At 38.2% G+C, this 15391-nt stretch overlaps 1 protein-coding gene across 6 annotated transcripts in view; it reads right to left on the reverse strand.

The window, feature by feature from the left end:
- Positions 1 to 4249: 4249 nt before the first annotated feature.
- Positions 4250 to 15391, reverse strand: part of EMSY (EMSY transcriptional repressor, BRCA2 interacting) — an 82108-nt gene continuing 70966 nt past the window's right edge. For 5 of the 6 annotated variants that reach the window (XM_082659718.1, XM_082659716.1, XM_082659719.1 and 2 more), the window contains 4 exons: positions 14881 to 15032; positions 12339 to 12902; positions 10871 to 11371; positions 4250 to 7113 (listed from right to left, as the gene is read on the reverse strand). In XM_082659718.1, the coding sequence (XP_082515844.1) occupies positions 6919 to 7113; positions 10871 to 11371; positions 12339 to 12902; positions 14881 to 15032 (1412 nt within the window). In that variant the 3' untranslated portion in view covers positions 4250 to 6918. The remainder of the gene's footprint in view (positions 7114 to 10870; positions 11372 to 12338; positions 12903 to 14880; positions 15033 to 15391) is intronic. The other variant, XM_082659720.1, reaches the window with a different exon arrangement.

The following is a 15391-nucleotide window of genomic DNA, read 5'->3' on the forward strand; positions in this document are numbered from 1 at the left end:
AACTTGAAGCCATATGAAGAAATAAAGAAATAAAGATAAAGATATACATAGGCAAATACAAAAGCTATTATAATTTTGGTTTGCAACTCTACTTTTTACTTCTTACATAAAAGACAAATGCATTAAAAAATTATAAATGTTATTGAGCACACAATGTATAAAGATGTAATTTGTGATTACAACATAAAGAAGGGATGAAGTTTTATAGGGGCAGAGTTTTGTATGCTATCAAAGTTAAGTCAGTATCAATTCAAACTAGATTGCTATAATTTTAGGATATTCAATGTAATCCCCATGGTAACCACATGGTAACCACAAAGGAAATATTTAAATATCTAAAAAATATACTCAAAGGAATTGAGAAGGGAATCAAAACATTTCACTACAAATAATGAACTAAACACAAAAGAAGGCTGTAATGGAGGAAATGGAGGATAAAAAAGGTATAAGACATATGGAAAACAAACACCATATGGCAAAAGTAAGTCCTTCCTTATTAATAATTACATTAAATGTAAATGGATTAAACTCTCCATTCAAAAATATTGGCAGATTGAATTAAAAAAAGATCAAATCTGCTATACACAAGAGACTCATTTTAGATCCAAAGACACAAATAGATTGTAAGTGAAAGGATAGAAAAATATACTCCATGCAAATGGTGACCAAAAGAGAGCTGAGGTGACTAAACTAAATATCAGACAAAATAGACTTTAAGTAAAAACTGTTAAGAGACAAAGAAGCACAATGTACACTGATAAAAGGGTTGATTCATCAAAAACACAAAACAATTATAAGGATATATACACCAAACAGAATTCCAGAATACATGAGGCAAGTATTAATAAAACTGAAGGGAGAAATAGTTCCACAATAGAGACTTGTGGAGACTTCAGTACACCACTTTCAATCATGGATAGAACATCTATGGGAATGAAGCTAGAAATCAATAAAAGAAGTAAAACTGAAAAATTCACAAATATGTAGAAATTAAACAACACACTCATATAACCAACAGTTGAAGAAATCACAAGAAAAACTAGAAAATATCTGAATTAATGAAAAAAAAAAAACCCAACATACCAAAGTGTAGGGAATATAGCAAAAGCAATGCACAGGGAAATTTATAGCTGTAAATACCTACATTAAAAAGAAAGCTCTCAAATCAATAACCTAACTTTACATCTTGAGGGACTAGAAAAAGAAGAAAAGCTAAGACCAAAGCTAGCAAAAGAAAGGAAATAATAAAGAATAGAATGGAGATAAATTAAACAGAGAATAGAAAAACAATAGAATCAATGAAGCCAAAAGTCAGTTATTGGAAGAGAAAACTGGCAACGCGTTAAGTACTGACAAAAAAAAAAAACCTATAAAGATCCTTATGCAATATAGTTTACAGTAGGTAACTAATAATAAGTGCTTAGTAAACACGTTTCTCCCAAAATGCTAGAGGAACCTAGCAGTGGGGGAGGGGGTGGGGGGGGAATGAATCCTCCTTGAAGAGATCTGGACAGTCCTAGTGAAGGAGGTGAAATTCAAGCTGGGCTTTGAGAAATGAGTGAGACTTTCTAATGCAGAGCATAATGTGTGTGCGGTGAGGGAGACAGGCAGTAGGCCAGGGTAGTGAAATGAGTTAAGAATCTAGAAATGTAGGTTGAAGCTTTGGCTAAGACCCTTGAATGCCAGCTTCATACTACAGTACTGGGGAACCACTGAAGATGTTAGAGAAAAAGGACATAAGGAGATGAGACTAGCATCAGAAAATAAATGTTAAATATATTTTTCTGCTCCAATGGACCAACATAACTCCAAATATTTTGTAAATGTATTAATTCATTTTACCAGCTCTAATGGCTTAAAACTTAATGACTTCTCATTGTTCTTAGAAAAAAGACCCAAACCTTTATAATAAGCTGCAAGATCCATATAGTTTGGTCTCCACCTTCCGCTCCCACCACGCTCACTGCCCTTGCTCTCCATGCTGCTGTCACACTGGCCCAAGTTCCCCTTCCACCACAAGGGTTTTTATCTGCTGTCCATCTACTGGACAGCTGTCCCCCTCCTCTATGCCTAGTTCAATCCTCTTCCTTAAGATTACACTTTAAACAATCCTTCCTGAGGGAAACTCCCCAACTTCCCATTTATATGCTATCATGGCACTATTTCCCTGTCATGGCATTTAGCACTGAATACATTTAGGTGTGATCTTTGATGAACATATCTCCTTTGCTAGGCTGAAGCTCCATGAGGACAGGGGCTTCTCCCCCTGGCTGACAATTGTATCCCCGATGTCAGCCCAAAGAAAGTACCCAGTAACTATTTATTTGAAGGAAGAGAAAGAAAAGTCAGAAAGAACCACTTGGGAGGAATATTATTGATGTCTTTTTTAAAAGTAGGAATTATAATTCATTCCATCTTCTGCTGTTTTAAGCCTCTTAGAGCTTGTCCAAACTCACATGGCTTGTCAGGATTCAAACCAAGGCTTGTTGGGTTTTTTGTTTTGTTTTCAAAGCAAGCACATGTTTTCAGTTACAGTGTATACATAAGCAAGGAAGAGAGAAAAAGGCAGAGTGAGCCTTCCCACAAGTACAAAATCTACAGTGTTTCTTTTTTCAATATATATATAGGTCGTCAAATCTCACTTACTTAAAGGCTTACAAACCTGCAAGCAGAGGCAGAAGACTTTTTTCACTATCGGCCTTGCTTATATGGTGCTTTTTTATTCCACTTCCTCTTATCAGGAGCTTGTGACACATAATTAAACTCAAACTGAATTGAGCACCTCTGTTTGAGGCACGTAAGGCTGGTGAAAAGATAGTGTTATAGACAAACGCCAAGTTCCTCTGTCCTTCCAAAGGCTTCTGTCCTTCCTCTGTCCTTCTGTGTGAAGGCAAGTAAGGCTGGCAAAAGATCGTGTTATAGACCAACACCAAGTTCCTCTGTCCTTCCAAAGGCCAGTCCTGTTCTGGTGGCACACACTCCTCTAGAGAAAGCAGCAACTTGTGTGACTTGGCACGATACCTATTAGCTCATAATTTGTGAGTTTTCGTACATCATTTTTCTCCGAGCCCTCAGTTTTCTATTTATAGAGGAGTGGTATAAATACTAGACTTAAAAAAATACAGCTCGTAACTCTGTGCCTGGCATTTTTTTGAGATGAATCTGCTTTTTAAAAAATGCCTGAAATTTTACATAAACTAGTTCATTTAGTCTTCACAATAATCCTATGGGGTCAGAAACATTCACTTTGTATTATGGGGAATGTGACTTCCTCAAGTTCATATGACCAATAAACAGAGGAGCCTGGGACTCAAATACAGACCACCTGACCACTATTTCCTTTGCACTATCCCAGGTGCTACTGAGGTCTCCTAGCCCAGCAGGCTATTGACAGAACCTCACAAAGAAATGTATTTAAAGGCATTTTCAACTATAAAGCTCTGTACAGTTTTAAGGATGTTAAGCAATTTGTTACATTAGAGGAAGAACGAGAACCTGATTAAGATTTTAAGGGTGATGAATTAATTTCCAGAAAACAGCTTACTTTTCTCTTTAAGAGTAGTAATATTTCTGTACTTCAAAAGCTCTCAATTTAAATAATAAAATAGAAAATAATTCAATTGAGAAATTGGCAAAGGACATTTCTCCATAGATGTATGAACAGCCAATAAGCACATGAAAAAAATGCTCATCATTAGCCATCACGGAAATGTAAATCAGAACCACAATGAGGTACCACTTCATACACTAGCATGGCTATAATTAAAAAGGCAAATTATAGCAAGTGTTGGTTAAGATGCAGAGAAACTGGAACTCTCCTACACTGCTGGCAAGGATGTAAAATGTGTAGTCACTGTGGAAAAGAGTTTGGCAGTTCCTCACATTGTTAAAAATACTTACCATATGACCCAGCAATTGCACTCCTAGATATTTACCCAAGAGAATTGAAAATTTATGTAAAACTTGTACACAAATGTTCGTAACAGCATTATTCATAAGAGCGCAAAAGTGGAAACAACCCAAATGCCCATCAACTGATGAATGGATAAAATGTGGTATATCCACACAATGGACTATTACTGAGCCACAAAAAGTAAGGGAGCACTGATACATGCTACAACATGAACCTTGAAAACACTATACTAAGTGAAAGAAGCTAGTCACAAAAGACCACATATTGTATGATTCCATTTATATGAAATGTCCAGAATAGGCAAATCCATAGAGACAGCAATTAGTTTAGCGGATGTCTAGGGCTAGGGTGGTGGTGGTTTCAGGGGTACAGGGTTTCTTTTGGGGTTACGCAAATGCTCTAAAATTGACTGTTGTGATGACTGCCGAACTCTGTGAATATACTAAAAAACCACTGAACTGTATACTTTAAATGGGTGAATTGTATGACATGTGAATTAATCTCAATAAAACTACTTTTTTTTTAAGTTCTCTAAGTTCACCATAAACTGCATCTGCAGTACAAAGTATTTATCAACGTTTACTTTAAACCAAATGGATTTTTCTTATCACTGTCTTTAACAGTTAGGGTTTATTAATTTTGTAGCATTTGCATTGTAATCTCTGAATATCTTTCACGTGGATGACTTAAATTTACATTTAACTTATGGACTTAAACATATGAAATACTAATAGATCTAATGTTAAGACTTTCAATAAAAGTATGCCTGGAGATGGCATCACCACCCACCTACCTAATCAAGAAATCTAAGAGCCACTCTTGTTACCTCTTTCCTTTAGCCTTCGTATCCATTTCATCAGCAGGTAACCTTGTTTATCAACTCCATTAGGGTAGGATTTTCTGTTTATTCACTACGGTATATTCCTGGTGCTTAGAATGGCACCTGGCACACAGAAGATGCTTAATTAATATTTGTCGAATAAACTGAAATTCATGCTCTCCTTGAAATTAACAACTTTAAAAGAAAAAAGATTATATCCCACACTTGATAGTTTGTTAAAATATATACTAATTTTTAAAAATGAAGACTATGGAAATTTCATTTGCCATTTCAGTTGCTGAAACATATTAAGGCTAAATTCTCAAAGGGACACAGGTATGCTATGGTGCCAGAATATGTAGAAGTAGAACATAATGACTTTATTCAAGTTTGCTCTTGTTACCTGATGCATGAATATTTAAAAGATATTTTATAAAAACTTACATCTGTAAGTAATGGACTGACCATAACAGAGGGCTTAACCTGGAATACATGGATAGACTTAGGGGCCCATGAACCCCTAAAAATGTATGCAAAACCTAACGTGTATATTGGCATGTGTATCTTTTTGGTGAGAGAGTTCATAGTATAATTAGATTTTCAAAGAAGTCTATGACCCAAGAGGTTAAAAAAAATTACTTAACTAGAAACAGTCACAAAGTCTTTTCAACGTGAATTTGTACAACAAAATAATAACCAAGAGCTCCATCTATGGGTATAAGTCCTTATCACGTAGCAGAAATAATGACAACTACCAGAGATCAGTGCATCTTGTGAATGCTTGTGTTTAAATCTTCAGTGTCACTTCAGTGGGAATTTATTAACTACAGGATCACAGTTTTTTTCCCCAGATATAGATGTAAAAATTCGGAGACCATTGATGAATTCTACTTACAGTACTTCAGCACCAAAAAATTGGGCAGTTATGCTGATATATGTATGTACAGTTCAACATTTGTCAGTCTTAAAACGCTTATTTATAGTGAAATCTATATAAAACCGTTAAAAATTTTTCTATTTACATTTAAAAAAAATGAAAAGTATAGTTTCCTTTGCCACAACTTGTCAAAACTGACTCTTACCCTCCCACCCTCTTACCCCTCACTCTACTTGTGACAGACAGTGATCACAAGACCAAACATATTGCTTTAACAAATTGTGTCCTAAAAAGGTAGAATGTTTAAAACCATTATACTTAGAACTGTAAATGAACTTTTTATACATTTCAAAGGGGGGTAAACAAAATTATGTAAAAGTTATTTTCAAAGTCTCAGTCCAACATGAATGTGCAATTTCAATGTTAAGATAGCATCATATGAATAATTTGTTTTCCTGAACATAACTGAACATTTCCTTTGGATCAGAAAATGTTTCTTTTCCTCTGTTTCACAATGAAACATTTTCTCATTAAGTTTTCTTAAAGGAGAAGAGGGAGGTTTGGAGATGGAAAAGGTAGGCAATCCCAGCGTACAGGAAATTTGTCAGAAGGAATATGGCCTGCTTTGAAATGTTTACATTTAAATAAATAGAAGGCAAGTGTGCTGCCTAGAGCACAAAGGAACAACAACACAATAAATTAGCATACAATTGGTGAGAATGTACAAGCCACCCAAAAAGTATTTCCCACGGGTTAGGGACCTGATTTCTACCATCTAACAAGGTTTCTTTAATGCCAGTATTAAAGAACTAGTTATTTTATAAAATATGAACTGAGCAGATGTAAAATGTTAACCAATTCAGCACTTGCAGGGATTTGCAAAAACATACAAGATTTAAAAAAAAACTGTTCCTGACACACTGTTTCAAAATACAAACTATTCACATTCTCCTTTTTTGATGGTGTTTTGCTCAGTAGAAACCAGCTGAGGAACATTCACAGGAAAAGTCGCTTTCCACTGCAAGACAAACTTTTCCATTAGCCATGGTCCGACAGAGAAAGAATATCATGTCTCACGTCACTGTAGATGTGCATCTTTTTCTTTTTTCAAAAAGAAGTACATTCCCCTGTGAATTTTATCTTGTTTTAAAATGCTACTCCTGCAGCAATCCTTGTTCAAACACTGCTGTTTCAGGGTCCACAGTCTAAGCATGGGCAAAGTGCTCTCTTTAGACATCAAAATACAAGGGCTTCCCTGGACACTTGGTAACCAAGTAGGTTTTAAAGTGCACTCCTGTGTCCAAAACACTAGGACCGTTCAGCAGAACTCTGAGAGGGGCTGGGTTCGGTTCCCTCTTCTGTGCTACTGTCTATGTCCTGCTCCATTGCCGTCTCATCGTCATCCAACTGCTGACTGGTGAAGTTGTTTAGCTCAAGGAGCCCGCTGGGCTCTACTACCACATTGGAGCTGGAGTGGCAAGGAATAGCATACTGGGGAATGGCCTGAAAGAGAAGACACAGGAGAGCTTTACAGTTTAAAAAAAAAAAAAAAGGTGACAGAAGGATTTCCTCAACAATAAGGAAGGAAAAAAGGAAACTGACATTAATTGGACAACTACTAGATGCCAGGCACTGTGCTAGATGCTTAATATTATTCCCATTTTACAAATGAGGAAACTAAGATAGTAAGCGACTTAATCAAGGTCACACAGTTGGTCAGTGTTAATGCCAGGATGCCATGATTCAAACCCAAGTCCTCTACAACTCAAAGTGATCTTTCTACTCCTTAATGGTGCCTCTTCTAACAAAGGAGGCTGAAGTCTGGGCCTAATTCAAGAGACAGACTTTGAAGGACATTTTTATTTGGTCATTAAGCATATTTTAAATGTAAATGTAATCAGATTTTGCTTATTATTATCTGTAAGATGAATGATTAATCTGCTGATACCATAATATATTTTAAGCCCTTTGGTAGTTCAAAGGGGAAGTTATTTGTTTGGGTCACATAATAACAATCTTTATTGAAAATAAGACTAGGGAGGACAAAACTGTCTTTTGAACAATAAAAATACCAATAGATAAACACATATTAGGCCATATTGCCTTGTCAGATTCTTTTTTCTCAACTTTATTATATACCTTCTTAAAAGGTGTATCAGTTCATATCATACCCCTACTTAAAACTCTACAATTGTTTCCTATTGTACTTGCTATGAAATCAAAAGCCTTACCATGGATGGCTCCAGCCTTATGCCAAACTCACTGGTACCATAGGGTGTTTGCACTAGTTCTTCCCTTCTTCCTGGAATACTCCTCCTCCAAATCCTTACATGGTTGGTTCCAGCTTGTCATCTGCATCTTAGCTCAAATGGTTAGAGTAAAAGGCTTTGAAAAGCCTTTCTTCTATGAAAGGAAACCAGAGTACTGGCTCGATCCCACCCCCCACTCCTATTATGTTCTGTTACATTTTCTTCATTGCATTTATCATCTCTTTGTTTTCTTCTCACCCTTAGAATGTAAGATCCAAGACAGTACGGACCAGAGCACAGAACTCGACTATCTTTTTCAGTGTTAGATGCCCATAACTTTAAACAGGGCCCAGCACACATTAGATGCTCAATAAATACTTTCCAAATGAATAATGTATCTTTAACATAAAAACCCCAGAGCAAAGCTGAATATCAGCACTTTGAAAATATACCTAACCAAAACAACCATCTACTGAGGGAAGATGCAAATTTAAGTTTAATACTATCAAGAAAATAGTGTAAGATGCCTAGGCATTGATTCTAGGGTGCTGAAGTTTTTTTGTTTTTCCTCCCTCACCCTCCTGCCCCTGTTCCATATAGCTAATCATTGTGAAAAAGTCTCAGGTAGGGTCAGAATTTTAGTTCAGCTCTGGCTTTGACTTGCTGTGGACCTCTGAAAAAGTCACTTCACTTCCTTGAGCTTTAGTTTAATCTTGTGTAAAATAAGATAATTAGAGAAGATATGCTCTAAAGATCATTGCAGTTCTAAAATTCTATCAATTCCACATATATAGACTCCTTCAGAACAGAAGATACATTCCTTTTGTTTACTCCTCTATCCTCACAACTAGCACAGTGCCTGGAAGACAGAGGTTAAATAATACATGTGGAATGAATGAATGAATGAATAAATGAAATACAGATTATCTGTCTACAAAGCGTTTAATATTAAACATGCTGAATTTTTACAGAATAGTTTTTAAGGAATCAAAGAACTTCTGCAGACTTCCTTCACTCATGTCAACAGGTTCTTTACTAAATCAGTAAAAATCAATACTTTGGGTCAAAGCTAAGCATAACTAGTGAGACCTGAAAATGTTCTAACCGTATATTAGTGATGATTATAATAACAGAAGCTATCCTTATTGAGTATTACTCTGTATCAGACACTTAACCAGCTGCTTTATATACATTTTCTCAATCCTCAAAACAACCCTGTGAGTTAAGTGTTATTGTTTCCATTTCATCACAGGGACAGAGGTTAACTCTGTTGCTCCAAGCCACAATGTGGTTAAGGAGTACAGGTGAGATTCAAATCTAGGCATTTCTGACTCCAAAAGCTTGGTTCTTAATCACTATGCTGCTCTTCCCTCTGGCACAGCAACCCAGCATATGGTACATGCTAAAAGTTAGTTGATATTCTTGTAGAGAACCCACTCATTAGCTGTCACCCTTGATACATGAAGCAAATTACATTTTCACCCCTTTTCACAAAGTACAGAAAATAATTTCTAAATAAGTTATTCAAAATTATTTTCACTTTAGTGAGTATACCAATTTAAACTCCCAGGAGCCACAGTAAATTTTAGTAAAAATAGTAATAGCTACCATTTATTGGGCAATCACTACAAGCCAGGTACTGTGCTAGGTGCTTCATCTCAATTTTGTGTAATCCTTATGTCAATCGTGTAAAGTAGGCATTCCTTACTCCCATTTTACTGATGAGGAAACGAAGGCACAGTGAGGTTAAGTAGTCTTGCCCAAAGTCACACAGTGAATGGCAAAGCCAGGAAACTTCGTTTTTCACCAAACCCTACCTCTGCAGGTGGAAAGAAAACGTAACCAATCCTTTGGTCAAGGATTATTTAGTTCACTAACATTTGTTCTGACAGGAAGGAACAAATTATTTGAATAATTTAATGGCCAGATCTATTTGCATTTAAGCATTTCCCCCATATTAAGTTAAATCATATTTGGATTAATATTGGTCAATTTGCATTCTCTCATGGCTTGGCATCGCAGGAAAGGCAAAATTTACTATAGGAACACCTAAGTCACACAATAGTGAGTCTACGGTAAATACTAGACTATCCACGTTTCAATATATCCAAATTCTCAATTAACTAAAATGTGCTGCTCTGACACCTTCCAAGCAAAAACGATAAATGTCAAGAGAACAACCTGATACCTTGCAAGGAGAGAGGGAAATAAAACACAACTTCTAAAAGCTACTCTGGACCCAGTGTAACTTTTCAGTCTGGACCTGTTATACAAGATGACAGATGAGTTTTAAAATGAAGGGAATGTGAGGCATAGTTAGATCTACTGTCAATGAATAATCCATCATGTTCACTAGCCTGTACTTACCAGGGCAGGACAGTAACCATAATAAGATTTTTCAATAACACAATGATTGAAATAAAAAGCAAAGCTTTACGGTTAATCCCAGGTTAGACATAAAATTAAATTACTAAGAAACATTTTCTTACAACATGTTTCTCCAGACATTTCAGTTAATTAAGGTTTTATTGTCCTGAAAACCATAAATTTGGATCAAGAACTGTGTTTCTGCAAGGAAAGGGTCCCTGAAACTAACTTGAAATAGGAGTACAATCCAGTTATATCCCAGAAGTACAAACTACTTATATTCTTTGGGCAAAGACTGGGGAGCCCAAAGTTTGACCTGGGAAGTTGCTGATCTTGTAGGTTGACTTGCTGAGTCAACACTGGCAAGTGTGGCTTGCATCTATGAATCAAGCAGACACATGGGCCCAGGGCCCTTGACTGCCTCTAAGGTGTGCTGTTGTGACAATATCCATCAATTTTCTAGGACTTTGTTTCAGAAAATAAGTATAAATTTGTAACAGGTAGTAAACCAAGTTTGTCATATGCCATCTCAAAGATAAATCTCTTTCCCATTTTGGCTTGACTTTTCCTGTGACATCCCAAAACACACCAAACCCACAACCCCCAATATGCTCAAGATTTCTGGTGTTCCTTCCGATTCTTACCTGGATGATAATTTCTGCTGGGCTCTCTTCAGCTTTCTTTTGGACTACATTCTGAATACGCATGAACTGGCCTGTCGTAGGCACTCCTGGTGCATCGATTTTCCTTGTCGTTAGGGGAGGGCCAACAGCAGATGGACTTGAACAGGACTCTCTACATTTCTGTTGCTGGGGAGTGGAATTCGCCATCCCTGCCACCACCACATGGGTGGAGGGTAATGATCCTGCTTCACCAGTGAGCATACTAGTGGCAAGAGCCTTCTTTGGGGGATCCACTACCATATGCTCTACATTTGTATCAATCTGAGCTTCCATCAAAGACATTTTCAAAATGTCTGACACTGCTGTCTTCTCAGAGGCCTGAATGGGAGATATGCTTGTAACTGGTGATGTCAACTTAGGCACAGAACTGCCACCAGTTATCTTTGTAACTGTGGGAGGCTGGCGCCCCTCAAAAGTTATCTTTGTAACAGAGGATCCTTGGGTTATAACTGGCTGCTCCACCTGAAAACAAATTGGGGTTGTGTGTGTTACAGCTACATATCTTTGAGAAAACCTATCAAACACCCCAGACAATATGGCAAAAGAAACATTCGTGCAGTATACTAGGAAGATATTTTGAAGCTCGGTGTTTTAAGAAGAGGGCTGATGGGAAAGTATCTGATTACTTGTCAGAAACCTAGTAAAAGAGGAGGGGTCAAAAGAACCTTTGTTCAGCCAGCCAAGGTTCATAACAGTAAAGGAAAAAAAAGTCACAGCAGCCTTGTTTTCCTTTGGGATTTACATCCCCACACAGTATACCTTCAACCGATCTCAAGTTATTTCATATAATCTTCAGCTTTTTAAAATAAAAAGTAGGGTTTTTTTTCAATCTTCTGCTTCAAAATACATTTATACAAACATATTCTATATATATGTATTTATAATACACACATACATCACTTCAAAGCCACTGATTTTCCATAATATAATTTTTTTTCAATATTCACAGATAATTCCTCCAAAATCTAGAAGATAAATCTAGAAGATAAATTTATTAACCAAATCGTGATGATGTAAAACTACAAAGGAAGATGGTCAATGAAGCTCCTTAAAAGACTGTATTTTACTTAGCATTATTGCCACAGAAATAGAGTTTACAGGCATGGAAATAAATATTTTATACCTAAAAATTAAAAATAATTTAGGGATATCGCTTCTAGGCACTGTTGATCAATGCTGAAGTTATTTCATTAAAAACTGCCTGGAAAATCAAGTTCTGAGAGCTATGCTTTTTTTTCTTCCTATATTAACGCGTGCATTTCTTCCCTAATGTCAACCTTCTGATGGGGTAAAGTAATACCAGTGTAATGAGGCTTTTGAGTTTCCTCTTGCCAGGAGAATGCACTGCTAATCACGATAGGGCCATGATGTTCTCATTTTTTCCGTGAACAGAGAAGTTTAACTTTGCATGCTATCAATATTCCGTTACCTGGCTTGCCGGCTGTTTCTCTGACGAGGCTGGGAGCGGCATTTGGCTCTGGGGGGTTTGGGGCTGCACGTAGATTTTTGGTTGGTTCGGAGCCTGCTGCAGTTTGGGGAGCTGCTGCGTGGTTTTCACTGCAAGCACCTGTACTACAGTTTGTGGGGGCTGTGCCATTAAGGTAGGAAGCTGCCTGTCTTTGGCCACCATGGGATGCTGTGTGTGCTGTACATCTGGCTTGGGCTGTGCTTGTTCTTGCTGGAGAGGGGTGAGTTTTTGATGCCTGATGGAAAGCTGGGGCATTTGCGGGAGTTTGTGCTGGAGCTGGTCTGCCTGCAGGTGGATGGTCTGCTTCTGTTTAGTCTGGAAGCACTGCAGAGTTTTCACTTGCAGCTGAGTCTGTTCCAGCTGTGGCTGGCTAAGTTTCTGCTGTTTAGCTGACTGTGACTGAGTCAGGGCAGATCGATAAAACAGACCTGTCTGAGGGTCTAAAGTGTCCATCTCTTCAACCTCGCCCTCCTCAGTTCCAAGTTCCTCGCTGTGTTTGGTAAAAGCAGTGTGACTGCTTAATGCCTAAGTAAAAAAGGCACAAAGTAAGAATGAAATAAGAAAAACACCTATATTGCTACATTTTCCTCAAATTGGAAAAGACTTGATTACAAGAATCATTCAAAAAAATTTCAGAAGGGAGAACCTAAAAAGACCAAAAAACCCCAAGGTTTCTAAACCTAAAGGGGGCCTTAGATTGAGACTCTTATAATTTCAACTCTTAGTACTTCAACATTAAGTACTGCAAAAACTGGCCAAACTCACTGCAATAAGCAAAGTCCTAGAGGGCCCAGAACTTATAGGTAAGAGAAATAAGGATGCCCTGCAAGCACAGCACGACACAGAAAAAGAAAAGGCTCCCTGGCTCAGGACACAGCTCTCCAGCCTGGTCATCAGAGCTCTTCACCTGTCCAAAGGAAGAACGCAGCAACCCAGGAGTGAGGCAGCCAGAGAAAAGCCAAGGTTCAGAGAAGCCCACTTTGGCCGTGTGCCCATCCATCCAGCACGGTCCAGAGGTAGGCGTTATCTGAAGGCCGTGCCCATCCCAGTCCCCACAGAGGGCCTCTCGGCTCCGAGTGGAGACGGTTCGTCAGGCTTCACGCCAAGGTCTGCATGAACTGCTCGCTGCCCCAGCCCTCCTCGCTCTTTGCTTGGGTTCTAGGCCCACCAGGCAATGGCTCCCCAGAGACCTGGCTCCCAGGAGGGAAGGAGACCGGGGAGGGGACAAGAGTGTTCCTATCAGTAGAAAGGGAGATGGCCTGGTGTCAGTTATAACAGTGTTGGGAGGAGGCAGCGATCTTGAGTGACATGGTTAGGGTCAGCTGTCCGACCTCTCTGGGTGTCTTGAGGAAGGTCAATGTCAGGACAGCCAGACGAGGGCCAGACTCCAGGCTGAGAGCGGACACCCAGCAAAACCTCTGGCCATCTGGCTTCCCTCACTGACAGAAGATCCACCCCAACCCCATCCTTCCCACTGCCTTGTCAAAGGCTACACATCTACTCTAAACTTTAAAACTTTGAGATTCAACTGAAACCCTGCCCTATCTCATAATGACCTTACGCATATAGGTTTTTAATTCAACAATTTCTTCACTGCCTTTCCGGTAGTTTGCCTGTAATTAGGGTCAACCTCTACCAGCTGAGTAATGATAATTTATGTGGCTACTAATAATAAGTCATGCTTAAATCTGATATTTATGATATAACTTTATAATAGAGGCAGGATGCTTTGGGTTTAAATCCTGGCTCTGCCACCCAGAATAGGTTATTTAATTTCTATGAGCATGAGTTTCCTCATTTGTAAGAGAGATAATTCACCCACCTTGCAGGATCATACCAAGAATTAAACAAGTTAAAGTATTTAAAGCTCAAAGCACAGTATCTGGCACAAAATCAATGTCATCAATATATTTTTTCCTTTTCCCCATTACCCTTGGTACCAGATTTTCTGTTTCATACTAATTCATTCTCCTTCCTGTGAGTCTCTTCCTCAACTGATCACACACAGTAAAAGAAGTAAAATATTCAATAAATATGTTAAAAAATGAAAGAAGTCAAATATTTATTTACCTACTTAATGTTTCCATAAGGATTCATTATAAAAGCAAAGAGTAAAACAAATGAAAAACCCAGCAACAGCAACAAACAGCTAAACGAGCCAAATTCTGTTTCATCTGAAAATCTTACCTCAGTGATAAATCCTTCCATAACAATAAAATACATAGAAACAGTGACCAATTCTGATGTCATAGATTCATCTAGATAGCCTCACCCTTTTGAAATGTTAAGAGTTCACAGAAGATCCAAGAATACTATTTCTTAATTACTTTCTGGTGTTAAGACTCTCAGTTCATTTCCCTTACTCACTCCTCACAGATGAAAGAACTATATACAAACACTCCTCAACTCAGTTATTTCCCCTCTTATAAAAGGAGATGAAACTAAACCTTATTTCAGGAAGGAGGCAGTTACAGAAGGTAGGAGGAAAAAGAAGAGATACAACCTGCTGCATGATGTGGGTGATTGCTCCAGGGGAAGATGCTGGGATGGACTTCACCACCACCGAAGTCTGTGTTGCAGTCTGTGACTGAGCCACGTGTTGGAGGAGGGTCCGCTGAGGCTGGGAGGGCTGCTGGGGCTGGGAGCGATGGCTGACTGAAAATAGAGAAGGTGATGATATTTCTCTAGAAATCACCACAGCATCTGTAACCAGCAGTCATTTGAAACAAACGTCTGTGAGATTGCATCACAGAGAGAAAGTGTGGTACTAGGAGGCAGAAGACCAGAGTCTGCCCACTTATGAGCTGTGTGACTCTGAAAAAGTCACTTAGCTTCTCTGAGACTCTGTGTCCTCATCTGTAAAACGGGAATAACAGAGCTATTAGAAGGATGAGATGAGAAATGTATGTGGAAGCACTGTGAAAACTATTATCACAAAGGAGGAACAAATCCCTTAAAGTTATATCCTCTTGTGAGTTGTACTCTTTCTCCAGTGACCTTTACCCCATTAAGGT

Source organism: Grampus griseus (genome assembly GCF_964374135.1).
Source record: "Grampus griseus genome assembly, chromosome: 8".
Taxonomy (NCBI): Eukaryota; Metazoa; Chordata; class Mammalia; order Artiodactyla; family Delphinidae; genus Grampus; species Grampus griseus.